Below are 20,870 nucleotides of genomic sequence, written 5' to 3' on the forward strand. Positions count from 1 at the left end.
ATGAACAGAATTCTAGATTTGTTTTCTCTTTCTCTCAAAGACCACTGACAAGAAAGCAGCTATGGTATATTTTCCTTGACTGAGGGCTGGAGACTCAAAACCAAAAGCTATCTCCCCAGCCAAAGCCCTCTAGAAGGCTGCTGGGCTTGGGGCTGTTTTACACTGGGTAAGCCCTTCCTGAGGTTGGAAGCATCAATGAGAAGACTGCGGCAGTTTGTCCTTTACACTCTATATCCTACCCATTGCCCCGCACTCCCCTACCCCTAGGATGTATATAGAAAGTCGACACTAGGGGGCACTGGGACTCTCAATTCTGGGGTGTCTGGGAAGGGAGGGAAAGCTGGGCCAAGTTCTACTTGCAACAACTGATACTACAGTTTCTTTTCCCCAGCTGTCAGCCCCTTCCTCTCCCTATGGCCAGCCTAGTGAACACCTGTCTCTCTATCCTCCATCATTTGCCTTTGTCTGACTGTCTGGTGGAGAGGTACCTGGCCTTGAAGTGCAGGGCAGTGAAATTCTCCTTTCAGTGCATAAGGGAGTGACTGGGAGAAGACAGGAGCAGGATCTGATTTCCTAGAAGATGGTTGAAGGCTTTCTTCAATCTGTCTCCATGTGTATAGAGTCACATCTTGCAGAAGGGGACAGTTAAAGACCAAGACATAGGCTTTTTTAAAGGACTCCTGGCCTCATAAAGAGTTGGAATTTGCCGGGTGCGGTGGCTCAAGCCTGTAATCCCAGCACTTTGGGAGGCCGAGACGGGCGGATCACGAGGTCAGGAGATCGAGACCATCCTGGCTAACACGGTGAAACCCCGTCTCTACTGAAAAATACAAAAACTAGCCGGGCGAGGTGGCGGGCGCCTGTAGTCCCAGCTACTCGGGAGGCTGAGGCAGGAGAATGGCGTAAACCAGGGAGGCGGAGCTTGCAGTGAGCTGAGATCCGGCCACTGCGCTCCAGCCTGGGCGGACAGAGCGAGACTCCGTCTCAAAAAAAAAAGAGTTGGAATTTATTGTTCTTTTGTACCCTAGCTCTCTGTTGTCCTTCCACAGAAGGAATATTATTTCTCATGTCCTGGTTCCCTGGGCAAAGGGTCCGAGCACACCAGGGCAGGGCAAGTTGCTCTGGACAGTTTAGAGAGCTTTGTTCTTTCCCACCATTGCACAGCACACACCAGAACACTGCCCAGCTGAATCCCTCTGAGTACACGTGTGCATTCAGCATGGAGCCACAACTCCTTCAGGAATCACTCTTGCTACATACAGAGTTATCAAAAGTCAAAGTCTGGGGAGAATTCAAGGATCCCAGTCCAGTCCTTCCCAAACAGTTGCATGAGTGTCAAAAGGCACTGTTTGTCCAGGGTTGGGGTGAGAATTTACCCTAACCCAGGAGGCAGGGACAACACTGATATATCAGTGTTTCCCAATCTTGGTAATATTGACCTCTGGAGTCAGATAATTCTTGGTTGGGGGTAGTGGGGACTATACTATGCAGTATACGATGTTTAACAGCAATCCTGGCTTCCAGCCACTAGATGCCAGTAGCACACACATCCCACCTCCAGGCATGGCAATCAAAATTGTCTCTAGATGTTGCCAAAGGCTTGGGAAGGACAAAATCACCTCTGGTTGAGAACCTCTGGTCTGTGGGTGAAGCAGCAGATCTTCCACAGTGTGGAAGGAGCCTATGTGGATTCAACTAGATCACAGCTGCAAAGGCTCTGAGCACAGCAACGTGCAACAGGGAAGAGAGGGGCCATGAAGCCCAGGACAGAAAATATCCTCCAGGAAGCAGGAAAGCAGGTACTCCCAAAAAGCTGTAGCTGGAAAAGACACTTCCTCAGATGCTGTTGGCCTTGGCAGTGAGAAGAGTTGGTAAAAGTCAGTAAGTCCATTCTTCCGGAACTTGCCAGGGAAGACCTAGTCTTCACATTTGGCTCAAGGGTGTGTTCCCAGGGCTGTGGAATTGTCTCTTTAGTAAGCCTGGGTCACATCTGTGCTTTCTGAAGCCAAAGTCTAGTTTTTTCTCCCAGGGTGTGGCAGGGTGGGGGAAAGAACAGCCACTTCCATGGCCTACTTAGTGTTCTACCTTGTTCCTTGCCCAGCCTGCCCCCCAACCCCAAATTCCACATGAAATGTCATTTTAAAAAATGCATAAAATTAAAAGCTGTAAGAGGGCAAAATAGGCAGGCTCAGCTGTTTAGAAAAGAGAAAAAGAAGAATCTGGACTAGAGAAAGAAGGCATAATATGGGTGAAGAGGAGATGGGGTGTGTGAGCTGAGAGCTTTACCAAACAAATTTTTTAAAGGCTGCATACTTTTTAAAACACATAGACACACATCAAAAAAGTCCAGAACTAAGCTCAGTAAGTAGAGCTCCTTCAGCAATGTTCTAGCACCACATCTTTCTGTTCTGTTTCGGTTTGTAAAGAAATAATTACAAATTATTTTAAAAGCATTCCCAAATAATTCCAATATATCAAAAACTTTTTCATATAGATGAGAAGCTACAACCACCATGTCTCTTTAGGGTAGGGGAAAATTACGTTGCAGTTAAAAACAAAAAGCTTTCTTTGCAAAAGAAAAGAAGTTTTTTTGATCTCCTTGAATGTAGCACACAAGAAAAGTGATGGTTCCCCCAGGCTCCATCAGCAACGGAGAAATAGCAAAGGGCAGGAACATAGAGCTTTCTTTTTCCAGGCCCAGGCCTGCGAAAACCGATGGCTGAGTGTTAGTCCTTAGCAGGGCCGACGGATGGTCTCCATTCCTGGTTAACCCTCTGGAATCTGGGAGCAAGAGTATCTCCAAGAATTCATTTCTATTCAGTAAAGATGGGGAGGGGAATCTCCTAAAGAAGGCACAAGCCAGAGAGGAGACAAGACAAACATGAGAACCTGTCTGACTTCAGGCTGGGCTGAGCTGCTATCTGCCAGCACAGCCCTCCCTGCCCCCCAGCATGTGGTTCTTACCCACTGTTACTTGTTGAACTGGAAAGAATAGACCCCATGCTCTGAGGGTGCGTCCACTGCCACTTGGTTCTGTTGGCCGCTGCTCTCCTGTGCCATAGCCAAGGAGGGGTGTCATCTTACGCATTCCTTTCCTCACCTCCCACTATACCAAAGCCCACCCTACATCGAGCGCCCTCCCAAACCTACCCACTCTCCACACTCATGTGTGAGTGTTTCCACCCACACCACCACTTCCCCAACCTTCCTAGCAGCCTGTCCTCTTCCCAAGACACACTAGTCAATACAAGCCAGCATCCTGGTGTTAACTACTGGCTGGCCAAATGTAAGGAAGGGCCTCATTCATGAACTCAGACCAAGTCCTTCTTTCCTACATCTGTTGTTGTTTTTTAAATGTGGAACGCTTCACAAATTTGCATGTCATCCTTGCACAGGGGCCATAATCTTCTCTGTATCGTTCCAATTTTAGTATGCATGCTGCCTAAGCGAGCACATCCTTCCTACGTTCTTCATATACCTACCAGCTATTTGTGAACACAGAATCAGCATCATTGTGAGAAGAAGATCTTGATCAGGGGAAACCTGCCTCCGTTCATTTTCCTAACCTCAATCCAAAGAAATGATAACACCCTTACCTCGACTGAAACACTGGAAGAAGGCACAGGGGTGTACTGGGAGAGGTAAGCTCCTTGCATAGCTGCAGCCGTCGGCATATACTAGAAAGAGAAACAACGGGCTTACAGCAGTGATTCTTGGCTACATTTGAAGCAGCTGGGGGGTTTTAAAAATACTGATGCCTGTGTTCTACCCCAGAGATTCTAATTTAATTGATCTGAGCATTAGCTTCTTAAATGCAATTCAGGTGGTTCTAAAGTACACTGTTAGGGAGGCATCGCCCTATATGGCTTATTTTCCTCCTCTTTCCCGACTTCCTTCTGCTTTTCCTTAACACACTTCCTTCTCTACCCTTGAGCCCTTTCTATGCAAAAAGGAATACAGTAGGCCTAAAAGAAACCTAATTAAGAAACCATCCTTCCAGGTACTATTTTGATGAGGATTCCTAGGACACATGTGTATCATAAACTAATATGCAGACAGAAGCACTATTTATGAGGTGCATGAGCAGGAATCAGTTAAAAGAGGTGGGCTGAGGAGCAGAATGGCTGTATTCCTGGCTCATGGAGCACTACCATTGTAGTTTATGTCCTGTTCTGAGTGTGCCCTGGATGACACTGAAGTAATTCCATCATTATTCATAAGTTACTTATGCTGAAGAGTATTACATAGGTATGCCGTGCTCATTCAGAGAGTTTGCAATCAGAAATATCCTGCTTTACCGTGCCTGTGCTGCTGAGGGAGAGGTGGCCCAGTTGCTGGGTAAGGGGTCCCATCATGGAGGCAGGCTGGAGAGAAATGGGATGGTCCATCCCTGGTGTCAGAACTGAACCCTAGAGACAGCAACAAAGGACAGGGTTAGCTGCAGCATCCTGTGAGGCTGCCTAAAGCAGTGACTGGTGGCTGTCGGGACCACTGGAGACAGACATTTAAGAATCCTGAGACATAGTAAGTGAGCAGCAACCCAACTATGCAAAAGAATAGGAACTCTGCCTGTCAGTGTGGAAGGACCCTCGTCTAAGAATAACAAGCTTAGGTCTTACTGCTGGGTTGCACAAGGGTCTGAGCCAGAACTCACACCCACATCTCCTGGCATCAAAAGCCATTTTTTTCTTTTTTTTTTCTTTTTTTTTTTTTTTTTTGAGACGGAGTCTCGCTCTGTCACCCAGGCTGGAGTGCTGTGGCCCGATCTCAGCTCACTGCAAGCTCCGCCTCCCGGGTTCACGCCATTCTCCTGCCTCAGCCTCCCGGGTAGCTGGACTACAGGCGCCACCACCTCGCCCGGCTAGTTTTTTGTAGTTTTTAGTAGAGACGGGGTTTCACCGTGTTAGCCAGGATGGTCTCGATCTCCTGACCTTGTGATCTGCCCGTCTCGGCCTCCCAAAGTGCTGGGATTACAGGCTTGAGCCACCGCGCCCGGCCTTTTTTTCTTAATCTTTTTCTTTTTTGAGACGGAGTTTCACTCTTGTTGCCTAGACTGGAATGCAATGGCACAATCTCAGCTTGCTGCAACCTCCGCCTCCCGCATTTAAGCGATTCTCCTGTCTCAGCCTCCTGAGTAGCTGGGATTACAGGTGCCTGCCACTACGCATGCCTGGCTAATTTTTGGTATTTTTAGGAGAGATGGGGTTTCATCATGTTGGCCAGGCTGGTCTCGAACTGCTGACCTCAGGTGATTCGCCTGCCTTGGCCTCCCAATGTGCTGGGATTACAGGCGTGAGCCACCGCACCCGGTCAGTTTTTTCTTTACATCAAATTGCCTCTTTGGCTTCTGCCCACTTCTGAACACTCACTGAAGGCTGCATGAGGTATGAATGGTGGTGCATCCAAGATGGGTTAGGTACTTGTAGAGGAGATGTCTGAGTCACTCTCTAAAACAAGCAAAAACAAAAATGTTAATTGCCTGGAAACTATTGTTCAGACCCAAGGATCTAATAATATTCAACAAAGCCCAGAAAAGTTGGCATGCCCCACTCAAAATAGAAACATTAAGAAAACTGTTTTTAAAATATTAGCAACTCTTAAAACTCAATAAATAATCCAGTTTAAAAAAGAGCAAAGAGGAGTTCAAAATTACAGTGAGCTATGATTCTGACACTACACTCCAGCCTGGGCAACAGAGTGAGACCCTGTCACTAAAAAAATTAGAAAAAAAAAAAGGGTTTGGAAAGATATCTCTCTAAGAAGATATACAAATAGCCAATGAGTACATGAAAAAGGCTGAAATGCAAATCACAACCACAATGGGATACCACTTCATACCTATTAGGATGGCTACAATTATTATTTCTATTTTTTTTTTTTTTTTTTTGAGACGGAGTCTCGCTCTGTCGCCCAGGCTGGACTGCAGTGGCCGGATCTCAGCTCACTGCAAGCTCCGCCTCCCGGGTTTACGCCATTCTCCTGCCTCAGCCTCCCGAGTAGCTGGGACTACAGGCGCCCGCCACCACGCCCGGCTAGTTTTTTGTAGTTTTTAGTAGAGACGGGGTTTCACTGTGTTAGCCAGGATGGTCTTGATCTCCTGACCTCGTGATCCGCCCATCTCGGCCTCCCAAAGTGCTGAGATTACAGGCTTGAGCCACCGCGCCTGGCCTATTTCTATTTTTTGAGATAGGGTCTTGCTCTGTTGCCCAGGCTGGAGTGCAGCAGCGGGACTACAGGTGTGCACCACCACACCTGGCTACTTTTGAGACAGGGTCTTGCTCTGTCACCCAGGCTAGAGTGCAGTGGCAGGATCTTGGCTCACTGCAAGCTCCACCTCCTAGGTTCACACCATTCTCCCGCCTCAGCCTCCTGAGTAGCTGGGGCTACAGGTGCCCGCCACCATGCCTGGCTAATTTTGTTTTTGTATTTTCAGTAGAGACAGGGTTTCACCATGTTAGCCAGGATGGTCTTGATCTCCTGACCTCGTGATCCGCTTGCCTCGGCCTCCCAAAGCGCTGGGATTACAGGGGTGAGCCACTGCACCCAGCCCACACCTGGTTATTTTTTGTATTTTTTGTAGAGATGGGGTTTCGCCATGTTGCCCAGGCTGGTCTTGAACCCCTCAGCTCAAGTGATCTGCCCACCTCGGCCTCCCACAGTGCTGGGATTACAGGTGTGAGCCACAGTGCCAGGCCAGCATGGCTACAATTATAAGGACAGAAAAACAAGTGTTTTACACTGCCGCTGCTGGGAATGTAAAATGGTGCAGCTACTCTGGAAAACGCTTTGGCAGTTCCTCAAAAAGTTAAATACAGAGTTACTATGTAGCCCATCAATTCCACTCCTAGGTATATACCCAAGTGAAATGAAAACATATGTCCACACAAAAACTTGTATATCAATGTTTATAGCAGTATTATTCATAATAGCCAAAAGGAAACAACTCAAATGATGACCAGTTGATAACTGGATGGACAAAATGTGGTATAGCCATATAATGGAATATTATTCAGCCATAAAAAGAATGAAGTACTGATAAATGCTACAACATGGATACATCTTGAAAACATACCAAGTGAAAGAAGCCAGACACAAAAAAAGTATGATTTTACTTATGTGTAATCACACAATCATACAATTTTCTGAGCTTTGCCTACTATATCCAGAATAGGCAAATCTATAGACACAGAAGGTATATTATGGGTTGCAAGGACATTTCAATTCAAACTGGATTTGAAATAATCCAGTAAGTTAGATTATTTAATAATTTGGTGCAGGCCGGGCGCGGTGGCTCAAGCCTGTAATCCCAGCACTTTGGGAGGCCGAGACGGGCGGATCACAAGGTCAGGAGATCGAGACCATCCTGGCTAATACAGGGAAACCCCGTCTCTACTAAAGAATACAAAAAACTAGCCGGGCGACGAGGCGGGCGCCTGTAGTCCCAGCTACTTGGGAGGCGGAGGCAGGAGAATGGCGTAAACCTGGGAGGCGGAGGTTGCAGTGAGCTGAGATCCGGCCACCGCACTCCAGCCTGGGCAACAGAGCCAGACTCCGTCTCAAAAAAAAAAATAAATAAAATAATAATAATAATAATAATAATTTGGTGCTAGGCCAACTGGTTAACACTCTGAAAGAAAACAGACTCCTATCTTATGCCATACACAAAGATAAATTCCTGATGATTACACATTTAAACGTAAATTAAAACATAAAATCTTAAGAGACCAGATACACAGTATAGAGACAGAGAATACTTTTTAAAATTAAGACAAGAAATTTGCCGGGCGCAGTGGCTCATCCCTGTAATCCCAGCACTTTGGGAGGCCGAGGTGGGTGAATCACCTGAGGTCGGGAGTTCGAGACCAGCCTGATCAACATGGAGAAACCCCGTCTCTACTAAAAATACAAAATTAGCTGGGCATGGTGGCATATGCCTGTAATCCCAGCTACTTGGGAGGCTGAGGCAGGAGAATCGCTTGAACCCGGGAGGCGGAGGTTGCAGTGAGCTGAGATTGGGCCATTGTACTTCGGCCTGGGCAACAAGAGTGAAACTCCGTCTCAAAAAAAAAAAAAAAAGACAGGAAATTCAAAAGTTATTTATTTTTTTGAGACAGAGTCTGGTCTGTCTGGTCTCTAAGATTCTCCTGCCTCAGCTCCCCCAGCAGCTGGGACTACAGGTGCCCACCACCACACCTGGCTAATTTTTTGTATTTTTAGTAGAGATGGAGTTTCACTGTGTTAGCCAGGATGGTCTCCCGGGTTCACACCATTCTCCTGCCTCAGCCTCTCCAGCAGCTGGGACTACAGGCGTGCGCCACCATGCCCGGCTAATTTTTTGTATTTTTAGCAGAGACAGGGTTTCACCGTGTTAGCCAGGATGGTCTTGATCTCCTGACCTTGTGATCCACCCGCCTCGGCCTCCCAAAGTGCTGGGATCACAGGTGTGAGCCATCGCGCCCAGTCTCAAAAATTATTTATAAAAGAAAAAGACAAATTTAACTATCCACAAATTTTAAACTTTTTTTTTTTTTTTGAGACATGTTGCACAGGATGGAGTACAGTGGCATGATCACAGCGCACTGAAACCTCAATCTCCGGGCTCAAGCAATTCTCCCACCTCAGCCTCCTGTGTTGCTGGGATTATAGGCATGCACCACCACGCCTGGCTAATTTTCATATTTTTTGTAGAGATGGGGGATTTGCCATGTTGCCCAGGCTGGTCTCGAACTCCTAAGCTCAAGTGATCCGCCTGCCTCTGCCTCCCAAACTGCTGGGATTTCAGGCATGAGCCACTACACCTGGCCAAATTTTAAACTTTTATATGGCAAAAACTAGTGATTCCCACAGTATGGTCCCTGGACCAGCAGCAGTAGCAGCAGCATCACCTGGGAACTTGTTGGACATGCAAATTCTTGCCTTCCACCCATCTTACTGAACCAGAAACTCTGGGTGTGATGCCCAGCAACCCAGGTTTCAATGAGTTTTCCACGTGATTCTGATACATCACTGAAGTTTGAGGACCACAAAGTCAACAGCCAAAAAATAAAATTGGAAAAAAAATTTGTAACAAAGATAACATTTAGAAGATTAATACTTACATAGAGTTTTTATAAGTTGATGAGAAAAGAACAAATAACCAAATAGAAACATGGGCAAAGCATATGAATAGCAATCAGACAGAAGCAAATCAAACTATGACAAATGAAATGATTAAATTCACCTCTAGTAAGGGACATGCAAATTAAAATAACAATGTACTTTACATTCATCAAGACAGGAACAATTTTTTTTTTTTTTGAGACAGAGTTTTCACTCTTGTCACCCAGGCTGGAGTGCAGTGGCGCGATCTCGGCTCACTGCAACTTCCGCCTACCGGGTTCAAGTGATTCTCCAGCATCAGCCTCCCGAGTAGCTGGGATTACAGGTGACCACCACCATGCCCAGCTAATTTCTGTTTTTAGTAGACACTAGGTTTCACCATGTTGGCTAGGCTGGTCTCGAACTCCTGACCTCAGGTGATCCACCTGCCTCGGCCTCCCAAACTGCTGGGATTACAGGTGAGCCACCGAGCCCAGCAAGACAGGAACAATTTTAAAAGAGCAGTAGCACCTATGCCTGAAGGGAAACGGGTACTTTCATACAGGGTTGGTGGAAATGTGAGGTGACACAGCCTTTGTGGAAAGCAATCTGGCAACATCTACAAAACTGAAAATCCATACAGCATTCAACCTAGCAATCCAACTCCTGGGACTCTAGCCCCCAGAAATAGAAGCACGCATATGTAAAAATACAGCACAAGGGTGTTTAGTGGAGCATTATTGATAGCAGCAAAAAAACGAATCCAAGTGAATGCCCCTATTTGGTATAGCTAAAGAATTCTGGCATATCTGCAGCATGAAATATAATGCAACCATTAAAAAAGATAAAATTAGAGCAGAGGATCTCAACATTAGCTGCAACAGGATCACCTGGAGGGCTTGTTAAAACCCAGATCACGGCTGGGCATGGTGCAGCACTTTGGGAGGCTGAGGAGGGCGGATCACCTGAGGTCAGGAGTTTGAGACCAGCCTGGCCAACATGGTGAAACCCTGTCTCTACTAAAAAAACAAAAATTAGCTGGGCGTGGTGGCACATGCTTATAATCCCAGTTACTCCAGAGGCTAAGACAGGAGAATCGCCTGAACCCAGGAGGCGGAGGTTGCAGTGAGCAGAGATGGCGTCACTGCATTCCAGCCTGGGCAACAGAACGAGATGCCGTCTGAAAACAAACAAACAAATAAACAAAAACCCAGATCACTGGGCCCCATCCTCAGAGTTTGTAATTCAGTAGATTTGGAGGGGAGTCTAAAATTTCTGTTTCTAAAAATTCTCAGATGATACTGATGCTGCTGGTTCAGGGACTACACTTTTGAGAATCACTGGTGTAGGATACTGTTAAGTGAGATGAGTGAATGTAAAAATATATTTAATATAGTCCAATTTTTGTAAAATAAACAGCTCTCCAAATGCTATACATGTGTGTATAATCATATGAAAAAATATGACAAATGCTACACAGGACATTAACATGAGTTTACTTGTGGAGGTGGTGGAGGGGGAGTAAGAGGACACCGTTAAAACTATATACCATATATATGACCACACACACAGATCATCTTTTACACTGTTATGTAAAATTGTGTGTAATATGATTAAAAGAAAAAACAAGTAGTTCCTAGCCTTATATTACTTCACTTAAAGCACAACAGTAGGGAAAACCACCACACCCTTTTTCAGGCATGAACATACCTGATACGAAGACACAGGAGAGGAAAGGTATGGGGAGAGTGCAGACTGAGCAAGCATCCTGTTGGGGGTGATGTTATAAGGGGCTGGGTAAAACCTGTGGGAAGGAACCTCAATCAGTACTGAGTCACAGGAAACCACAAGGGAAGGGCCCCAACTGATAGGCACAGCCAACATTCCCTTGACTTTCAAATAGAGAGAATTAAGATGAAACATTTGAGTGTCTGGACACAGGCCATTATCATTATCAGGTGGCTTGATTATATAAAATAACCTTACCCATTCTGAAGAGCTGTTGTGGGGTCATAGGTCAAGGCCATGCTGCCCTATAAAGAAAGAACACAGTGTTCACATTGTGAGCCCTTGGGTGAGAACAGGAGCCGGTCCAGAATGTCCAAGGCTGGGAATGTTTTAGTTTAACAAATTAAAGCCTGGACAAGTCTCACTACAGCTGTTTCAGAGTTTTTCTGATTCTGCAGGCCACAAAGCCCCACTCGAGAACATACTGGCAGTATGTTAACAGCCAGCATCTCTCAATTACATACTGTAGCTCTCAAGCTTTCCACCTAAGCTCAGAGAAATCATGCCATGATCATTTCCATTCCACTTTAATGTCGTTAGTACTCCTGTCTCCTCAGAGGTCCTCTTACCATGTCTCCATTCCTTGGCCAAGCCCGTCCATTTTGCACAAATTTTCCTTGGTTCTGTCGTTTCTTTGGCCCGCCATCAGCAAATTTGCAAAGCAAGGGATCAGATGGGGCTGCCAAGAGAGAAGGGAAATGGGCAGCTGAGTCCCACCTCATGTGGCCCAGGCACACTCATGCAAAGCTGCTCCAGAATCTTCACTGGAAGTAACAACCTGTGGCCCTCTCAGCCTGAGCCCCAGATGCCTCACCTGGTACTCCAGGGGGTGTCTTAATATATTTTCCATTAAAGTGGGTGATGATGGCTTCACACTTCTCTGTGGACTCCATCCTAAGGAGCATAAGAGGGGTTAGGCTCTAGCTTCTCCAGGATCTGTGCTCTCCACACATTGAAAGAGAAAGCAAAGCTCTAAGTTCCCAGCCCCACAATTGCTCCAAATGTTATGACTACAGAAACACAGAGTACCACACAAATTCAAGGTTCTTGACGAGATAACCCCAGCTTGTAATGAAGGTTCTCTCAACTGGTCCCTGTATGGGATCCTCATAGGAATGACAGTCTTCAGACTATTAACATGGGCCCTCTCTTGTGTCTGCCATGTAAATAAGAAAGAATACAAGAAATAGAGGCCATTATCATTATTTTTTATTAGAAAATTCTGAATGAAAATTGTTCCTTTAATTTGATAAAATTGTACAAGCTAACAATTTGTCAATATTTATTTTTTGCTTCTTGTAATTAAGGTCAAGATCTAATTAGCTATTGATGATATCATTAAGATTTCATGAATCTGTGGAAGGAAAAAGCAATAAGAAAGAGTTCATGGCCCATAGTGATAGAAAAAGGAATGCTGGAATCTACTGAGTTAGTTTCTTGTTGAAGAAAGAGAAATAAGGAATCAGAAGACTGAGATTCCAGCACCAGCTTGCCACCCAGAGCTCTGTGAGTGAGGACACACAAAAAGCCTGTGATTGGCCGCATGCGGTGGCTCATGCCTGTAATCCCAGCACTTTGGGAGACCGAGGCAGATCATTTGAGGTCAGGAGTTTGAGACCAGCCTGGACAACATGGAGAAACCCTGTCTCTACTAAAAATACAAAAATTAGCCGGGAGTGGTGGCATGTGCCTGTAATCCCAGCTACTTGGGAGGCAGAGGTGAGAGAATCGCTTGAACCTGGGAGGCGGAGGTTGCAGTGAGCCAAGATTGCGCCATCGCACTCCAGCCTGGGCAACAGGGCGAGAATTCATGTCAAAAAAAAAAAAAAGGCCAGGCACAGTGGCTCACATCTGTAATCCCAGTACCTTGGGAGGCCAAGGTGGGCAGATCACGAGGCCAGAAGATCAAGACCATCCTGGCCAACATGGTGAAACTCCGTCTCTACTAAAAATTAAAAAAAAAATTAGCTGAGCATGGTGGTGTGTGCCAGTAGTCCCAGCTACTCAGGAGGTTGAGGCAGAAGAATTGCTTGACCCCGAGAGGCAGAGGCTGCAGTAAGTTGAGATCACGCCACTCCACTCCAGCCTGGGCGACAGAGCAAGACTCTGTCTCAAAAACAACAACAAAAAACAAAACAAAACAAAAACCCCTCCGATCCACTCCTTATTTGTGCTTTAGAGATAACATCCATCTATCCTACCACATGGTGTTGTGTAGATCAAAGGAGATAATGTATATAAATGTGTTCTAAAAATTATAAGGGACTATATAGAACAAGGAACAGTATTTTCACCTATTTCCATATTTAAAGTAACTCAGTATATTTAACCTATTTCCATATTTAAAGTAAGACTCACATTTTCTGTGCCAGCGACCCCCAGAAATATGAACCATTCCTATAAAAGATTTTTTTTCTTTTTTTTGAGATAGAGTCTTGCTCTGTTGCCCAGGCTGGAGTGCAGTGGTGTGATCTCAGCTCATTGCAAGCTCCGCCTCCCGGGTTCATGCCATTCTCCTGCCTCAGCCTCCTGAGTAGCTGGGATCACAGGTGTCTGTCACCACACCCGGCTAACTTTTTTGTATTTTTAGTAGAGACGGGGTTTCACCGTATTAGCCAGAATGGTCTCGATCTCCTGACCTCGTGATCCACCCGCCTTGGCCTCCCAAAGTGCTGGGATTACAGGCGTGAGCCATTGCGCCCGGCCGAAAGAAGATTTTTTTTTTTTTTTTTAGTAGAGACGGGGTTTCACCATATTAGCCAGGATGGTCTCGATCTCCTGACCTCGTGATCCGCCCGTCTCGGCCTCCCAAAGTGCTGGGATTACAGGCTTGAGCCACCGCGCCCGGCCTCTTTTTTTTTTTTTTTTTTTTTTTGAGACGGAGTCTCACTCTGTCGCCGGGGCTGGAGTGCAGTGGCCGGATCTCAGCTCACTGCAAGCTCCGCCTCCCGGGTTCACACCATTCTCCTGCCTCAGCCTCCCAAGTAGCTGGGACTACAGGCGCCCGCCACCTCGCCCGGCTAGTTTTTTGTATTTTTTAGTAGAGACGGGGTTTCACCATGTTAGCCAGGATGGTCTCGATCTCCTGACCTCTTGATCCGCCCGTCTCGGCCTCCCAAAGTGCTGGGATTACAGGCTTGAGCCACCGCGCCCGGCCAAAGAAAGAAGATATTTTTAAAAGTCCTCAAATTGAGCCTTTTAGAGAAAACCACACATTAGGTATCGTAGAGCTGTGGTGTTCTGTTGGGTACTTCTACTCCTTACAGTCTTTCCAAAGGGTAAGCAGGCCGTGGAGCATTTCAGAATCTCAACTTTCTCAAAAACTGTTAAATCTGATCTTCCTGAGGGAGAGCTCCTGAAGGCTAATGATCAAGGCTGAAGTCCCCTCTTACAATAGCTCCTCTCAAATGGTTTCCAATTCTTTAGAAACAACAAAGTTGGGGGACTTTAGCAAGTTGTCAATTCACACATAAAAAATCAATTTTGATGACAGAACACCTTGGTTCTTGGCATATAATTCAGAAGAATTTTTTTGTTTGTTTTTTTAGATGGAGTCTCGCTCTGTCGCCCAGGCTGGAGTGCAATGGTACAATCTCAGCTCACTGCAACCTCCTCCTCCCAGGTTCAAGCGATTCTCCTACCTCAGCTCCCGAGTAGCTGGGATTACAGGCATGTGCCACCACGCCTGGCTAATTTCTGTACTTTTAGTAGAGATGGGGTTTCACCATGTTGTCCAGGCTGGTCTCAAACTCCTGGCCTCAAGTGATCTGCCTGCATCGGCCTCCCGAAGTGCTGGGATTACAGGCACAAGACACCACGTCTGGCCAGAAGAAATTTTTTTTTTTTTTTTTTTTTTTTTTTTCCGAGACGGAGTCTTGCTCTGCCGCCCAGGCTGGAGTGCAGTGGCCAGATCTCAGCTCACTGCAAGCTCCGCCTCCCGGGTTTACGCCATTCTCCTGCCTCAGCCTCCCGAGTAGCTGGGACTACAGGCGCCCGCCTCGTCGCCCAGCTAGTTTTTTTTTTTGTATTTTTTAGTAAAGATGGGGTTTCACCGTATTAGCCAGGATGATCTCGATCTCCTGACCTCGTGATCCGCCCGTCTCGGCCTCCCAAAGTGCTGGGATTACAGGCTTGAGCCACCACGCCCGGCCTGCCAGAAGAAATTTTTAAAATTCCTGTTTTAACAAAATTCTTTCCATTCCCATCTACTTACTTATGAGAACAAGTTTTCTCAGCATGAAAACAAAAAGCAGGAACAGAACTGGCATTAAACTCTCCCTTGTTATAGTAATAAACAATATTAATTTATGCTTACCTGACCTAATTAGAAAAACTAAACAAAACAAAACCTATCCATGTCATAGATGCTTCTGCATTTGCAATAAAATTTACTTCTATAAAATAATTTGGCTGGGTATGGTGGCTCACCTCTGTAATCCCAGCACTTTGGGAGGCCAAGGTGGGTGCATCACTTGAGGCCAGGAGTTCAAGACCAGCCTGGCCAACCTGGTAAAACCCATCTCTACTAAAAATACAAAAATTAGCTGGGCGTGGTGGCGTGCACCTGTAATCACAGCTACTTGGGAGGCTGAGGCACAAGAATCGCCTGAACCCGGGAGGCGGAGGTTACAGTGAGCTGAGATTGCACCACTGTACTTCAGCCTCGGCAACAGAATGAGATGCCATCTCAAAAAAAAAAAAAAAAAAAAAAAAGGCCAGGCACAGTGGCTCATGTTTAAATCCCAGCACTTTGGGAGGCTGAGGCGGGAGGACTGCTTGAACACAGGCGTTCAAGACCAGCCTGGGCAAAACAGTGAGACCCCCATCTCTACAAAAAAATTAAGAAATTAGGCCGGGTGCAGTGGCTCATGCCTGTAATCCTAGCACTTTGGGAGGCCGAGGTGGGCGGATTGCCTGAGCTCAGCTCAGGAGTTCGAGACCAGCCTGGGCAACACGGTAAAACCCAGTCTCTACTAAAATACAAAAAATTAGCTGGGCGTGGTGGCATGTGCCAGTAGTCCCAGCTACTTGGGAGGTTGAGGCAGGAGAATTGCTTGAACCTGGGAGGCAGAGGTTGCTGTGAGCCAAGATTGCACCACTGCACTCCAGCCTGGGCGACAGAATGAAACTCCATCTCCAAAAAAAATAAATAAAAAAAATAAAAAATTTGCTGCCCCCACCATACCCCACCAAAAAAATTAGCTGGGCATGGCAGTGGGGGCCTGTAGTTCCAGATACTCAGGAAGTGGAGGTGTGAGGATCACTTGAGCCCAGAAGGTCAAGACTGTGGTGAGCCAGGATCGTACCACTGCACTCTAGCCTGCACAACCAAGTGAGACCCTGTCTCAATAATAATAATAATAATAATAATGTTGTATGAACATTTTATTTTATTTATTATTATTTTTTTGAGACGGATTTTTGCTCTTGTTGTCCAGGTTGGAGTGCAGTGGTGCAATCTCGGCTCACTGCAACCTCCGCCTCCTGGGTTCAAATGATTCTCTTGCCTCAACCTCCTGAGTAGCTGAGATTACAGGCGCCCGCCACCATCCCCAGCTAATTTTTGTATTTTTAGTAGAGACGGGGTTTCGCCATGTTGACCAGGCTGGTCTTGAACTCCTGACCCCAAGTGATCCACCCACCTCGGCCTCCCAAAGTGCTGGGATTACAGGCGTGAGCCACTGCCCCTGGCATTGTATGAACATTTTAAGATATTTATGTTGTCTGGGCAATTGTGAGCTCATCATTGTAAAGATAATTTTTTTTTTTTTTTTTTTTTGAATCTCACTCTGTCATCCAGACTGGAGTGCAGTGGCGTGATCTCAGCTCACTGCAACCTCCATCTCTCAGGTTCAAGTGACTCTCTCACCTCAGCCTCCTGAGTAGCTGGAATTACAGGTGCCCACCAACACACCCAGCTAATATATATATATATATTTTTTTTTTTTAGACAGAGTCTTGCTCTGTCACCCGGGCTGGAGTGCAGTGGCCGGATCTCAGCTCACTGCAAGCTCCGCCTCCCGGGTTTTACACCATCCTCCTGCCTCAGCCTCCGGAGTAGCTGGGACTACAGGCGCCCGCCACCTTGCCCGGCTAGGTTTTTTTTTTGTATTTTTAGTAGAGACGGGGTTTCACCGTGTTAGCCAGGATGGTCTCGATCTCCTGACCTCGTGATCCGCCCATCTCGGCCTCCCAAAGTGCTGGGATTACAGGCTTGAGCCACCGCGCCCGGCCTAATTTTTATATTTTTGGTAGAGATGGGGTTTCACCATTTTGGCCAGGCTGGTCTCGAACTCCTGACCTCAAGTGATCTGCCCACCTCAGCCTCCCAAAGTGCTGGGATTACACAGGCATGAGCCACCACGCCTGGCCAAAATTTTAAATTTATATACATAAATATAAATTTATGTATATATTTATACATATATATGGCATAAATGTATATGGCAGAGAAGTATGACAAGATGATCCATAAAGCCTTTAATTATAAAAATATATTACACTAGAATAAAATTCTATAAAGAAATGGCATAGAAACTAAATTCTATAGAGAAATGGAATAGAAACACAAGATCAAGAAGAAAAAATGAATATTATAAGAATGATATGAGATTTATGACTATAGTAGTCCCCCCTTATCCTCAGGAGAAACATTCCAAGGCCCCTAGTGGATGCCTGAAACCATGGATAGTACCAAACCCTAGATATACTATGCTTTTTCATCTGATAGCCACGATGGCTACTAAGTGACTAATGGACGGGTAGCATTTGCAGTGTGAATACTTTGGACAAAGGGTGGATGGAGCGGACAACATGAAATTTTTTATTTATTTATGTTTTTGAGACAGAATCTCACCATGTGACCCATGTTAGAGTACAGTGGTGCGATCTCGGCTCACTGCAACCTCTGCCTCTCAGGTTCAAGCAATTCTACTGCCTCAGCCTCCTGAGTAGCTGGGACTACAGGTGCACACCACCACGCCTGGCTAATTTTTGTATTTTTAATAGAGATGGGGTTTTACCATGTTGACCAGGCTGGTCTTGAACCCCTTATCTCAAGTGATCTGCTCACCTCAGCCTCCCAAAGTGTTGGGATTACAGGCATGAGCCACTGAGCCCAGCCTGAAATTTAATCATGCTACTCAGAATGGCATACAATTTTAAAACATATTAACTGTTTATTTCTGGAATTTTCCGTTTAATATTTTCAGTTGACTGTGGGTAACTGAAACCATAGAAAGTAAAACCATAAATAAGGGGGGACTACTCCATTTTTTTTTTTTTTTTGAGATGGAGTTTCGCTCTTGTTGCCCAAGCTGGAGTGCAATGGCGCGATCTCAGCTCACCGTAACCTCCGCCTCCCAGGTTCAAGTGATTCTCCTGCCTCAGCCTCCTGGGTAGCTGGGATTACAGGCATGCGCCACCATGCCCAGCTAATTTTGTATTTTTAGTAGAGATGGGGTTTTTCCACGTTGGTCAGACTGGTCTAGAACTCCCGACCTCAGGTGATCCGCCCGCCTCAGCTTCCCAAAGTGTTGGGATTACAGGCATGAGTCACCACACCCAGCCGAGAGTACTGTATTAAAAAAAAAATAGCACTTTGTTTTTTGTTTTTTTTGGGGGGGGTGTAGGGGTAAGGGGAACTAGGAAGTGGCTAGGGGTCCTATGGGCCCATAGCTCCATCCCCAGGGCAAGGCCCACCCCATCTGCCTCCAGCCCTACCCATGCTCCTGTATTGATTTATTGAGACAGGGTCTCTCACTCTGTAACCCAGGCCAGAGTGCAGTGGTGTGATCACAGTTGACTGCAGCTTTGACCTCCTGGACTCAGGTGATCCTCCAATCTTAGCCTCCCAGGTAGCTGGGACTACTGGCATGTGCCACCATGCTTGGCGAATTTTTTTGTTTGTTTTGTTTTTATAGAGATGGGGTTTCACGTGTTGCCCAGGCTGGTCTTGAACTCCTGAGCTCAAGCAATCTGCCCGCCTCAGCCTCCCAAAGTCCAGTTTTTTTTTTTTGAGACAAGTCTCACTCTGTCACCTAGGCTGAAGTGCATGTTGCCCAGGCTGGAGTGCAGTGGCACGATTTCAGCTCACTGCAAGCTGCGCCTCCTGGGTTCACACCATTCTCCAGCATCAACCTCCCGAGTAAGCTGGGACTACAGGCGTCTGCCGCCACACCCGGCTAATTTTTTTGTATTTTTAGTAGAGACGGGGTTTCACTGTGTTCGCCAGGATGGTCTTGATGTACTGACCTCATGATCCGCCCGCCTGGGCCTCCCAAAGTGCTGGGGTTACAGGCGTGAGTGAGCCACCGCGTCCGGACAAAGTCAGGTATTTTTTAAATGAATGATTTGTGTATCAGATTGCTATGTATTTAGATCTCATTTGAATACATTTTTAAATGAGGTAACAGTTTTATTTTAAATGCCAATATTTATAATTTGCTGGAAATCATACTTTGCATGAATCTGAACATATGAAGAAAACTTGTAGACATTAACATAGAAACATACAAGAGATTTCATAGTTTTTCAAAAGTCTCTAAAGCCACAGTTCCTAAACTGTGCTCTCAGGGACTGTGGGTGGCTGTGGTGAACTCAGAGGGGCACAATGAGGGTTATTTTAACTCTTTGAAGAAAAACAGCAATATCTGTTGGAGAATGTGTACACTACTAGCTCAAAATTGTTTACTGTTTCAACATTAGTTCCCTCTACAATCCTTTTGATAGATAACATCGTATTTTCACAAAGCTGGGTTTAAATAGTTGCTATGACAAAAGCAAATACCATAAGAAAACCAATATGTAACAGGAAATGAGTGTGTAGGTGTCCATTCTGATACCAAATTTTGAGAAGTTGTGCAATTCCAACAGGCACATATTCCATTAGTAAGTATAGTTAGAATGAAATAAAGACATTCTCTCTTTCAATATTTGTGTATTATTTTTTCAAACAGCTACAACGTTGTTAAAGCATAAACACTTCTTAAGCTGTGTGGACCATGAAGTTATTGCTGTCAGGAAATTTTTTTTTTTAAGTTGTGTGGACTGGCTGGGCGTGGTGGCTCATGCCTGTAATCCCAGCACTTTGGGAGGCCGAGGTGACCTGAGGTCAGGCCGAGGTGACCTGAGGTCAGGAGTTGGAGACCAGCCTGGACAACCTGGTGAATCCCATCTTTACTAAAAATACAAAAATTAGCTGCACATGGTGGCAGGCGCCTGTAATCCCAGCTACTCAGGAGGCTGAGGCAGGAGAATCACTTGAACCCGGGAGGCGGAGGTTGTAATGAGCCGAGATTGTGCCCATTGCACTCCAGCCCGGGCGACAGAGCGAGACTCCGTCTCAAAAAAAAAAAAAAAAAAGTTGTGTGGACCATTCAGTTACTTAATAAATTGAACTGTTAGGTATTTATTTTGGTCTAGGGTGAAAAACTATTAAATAACTAAGGGTGCCACAAACTGAGAAAGGTTGAGAACCTCTGCTTTAAGGGAGTATGGAAGCAAAGTAAGTTCGATGGTCCCAAGCCAAGGAACTCTCCTTTAGTTATACCCGGGATTGCCAGCAGGTGGTGCTACTAAGATTGAGTCAGCTGGGGAAGAGGAACTATTTCTTTTTTTTTGAGACGGAGGAGTCTGGCTTTGTCGCCCAGGCTGGTGTGCAATGGCGCGATCTCGGCTTACTGTAACCTCCGCCTACCGGGTTGAAGTGATTCTCCTGCCTCAGCCTCCTGAGTAGCTAGGATTACAGGATCCCGCCACCACACCTAGTTAATTTTTGTATTTTTAGTAGAGACAGGGTTTCACCAGGTTGGCCAGGCTGGTCTCAAACTCCTGACCTCAGGTGATCCACCCGCCTCAGCCTCCCAAAGTGCTGGGATTACAGGCATGAGCCACCACACCCGGCCAAGAGAAACTATTTCTTGTTCCCAAGGTCTGAAACACTCAGAGTAAGGGGGTGTTCATGGACCAGACAAGATATTATAAATCTAAAAGGGGTGCTTAGC

General features: G+C 46.0%; 1 protein-coding gene and 1 non-coding gene across 10 annotated transcripts in view; both read right to left on the reverse strand.

Moving 5' to 3' along the window:
• Window positions 1-993: 993 nt before the first annotated feature.
• Window positions 994-20,870, reverse strand: part of RBMS2 (RNA binding motif single stranded interacting protein 2) — a 76,170-nt gene continuing 56,293 nt past the window's right edge. For 6 of the 9 annotated variants that reach the window (XM_030939082.1, XM_030939083.1, XM_030939086.1 and 3 more), the window contains 9 exons: window positions 11,681-11,760; window positions 11,436-11,545; window positions 11,065-11,111; window positions 10,789-10,882; window positions 5,370-5,447; window positions 4,304-4,409; window positions 3,597-3,677; window positions 2,965-3,051; window positions 994-2,843 (listed from right to left, as the gene is read on the reverse strand). In XM_030939082.1, the coding sequence (XP_030794942.1) occupies window positions 2,818-2,843; window positions 2,965-3,051; window positions 3,597-3,677; window positions 4,304-4,409; window positions 5,370-5,447; window positions 10,789-10,882; window positions 11,065-11,111; window positions 11,436-11,545; window positions 11,681-11,760 (709 nt within the window). In that variant the 3' untranslated portion in view covers window positions 994-2,817. Of the gene's footprint in view, window positions 2,844-2,964; window positions 3,052-3,596; window positions 3,678-4,298; window positions 4,410-5,369; window positions 5,448-10,788; window positions 10,883-11,064; window positions 11,112-11,435; window positions 11,546-11,680; window positions 11,761-20,870 lie in introns of all 9 variants that reach the window. The other 3 variants (XM_030939080.1, XM_030939081.1, XM_010377779.2) reach the window with 3 other exon arrangements.
• Window positions 3,351-3,454, reverse strand: LOC115900110. The gene has a single exon (XR_004059790.1). It is a non-coding gene; the product is annotated as a U6 spliceosomal RNA (small nuclear RNA).

This window comes from Rhinopithecus roxellana, chromosome 10 (assembly GCF_007565055.1).
Source record: "Rhinopithecus roxellana isolate Shanxi Qingling chromosome 10, ASM756505v1, whole genome shotgun sequence".
In the NCBI taxonomy this organism is placed as follows: domain Eukaryota; kingdom Metazoa; phylum Chordata; class Mammalia; order Primates; family Cercopithecidae; genus Rhinopithecus; species Rhinopithecus roxellana.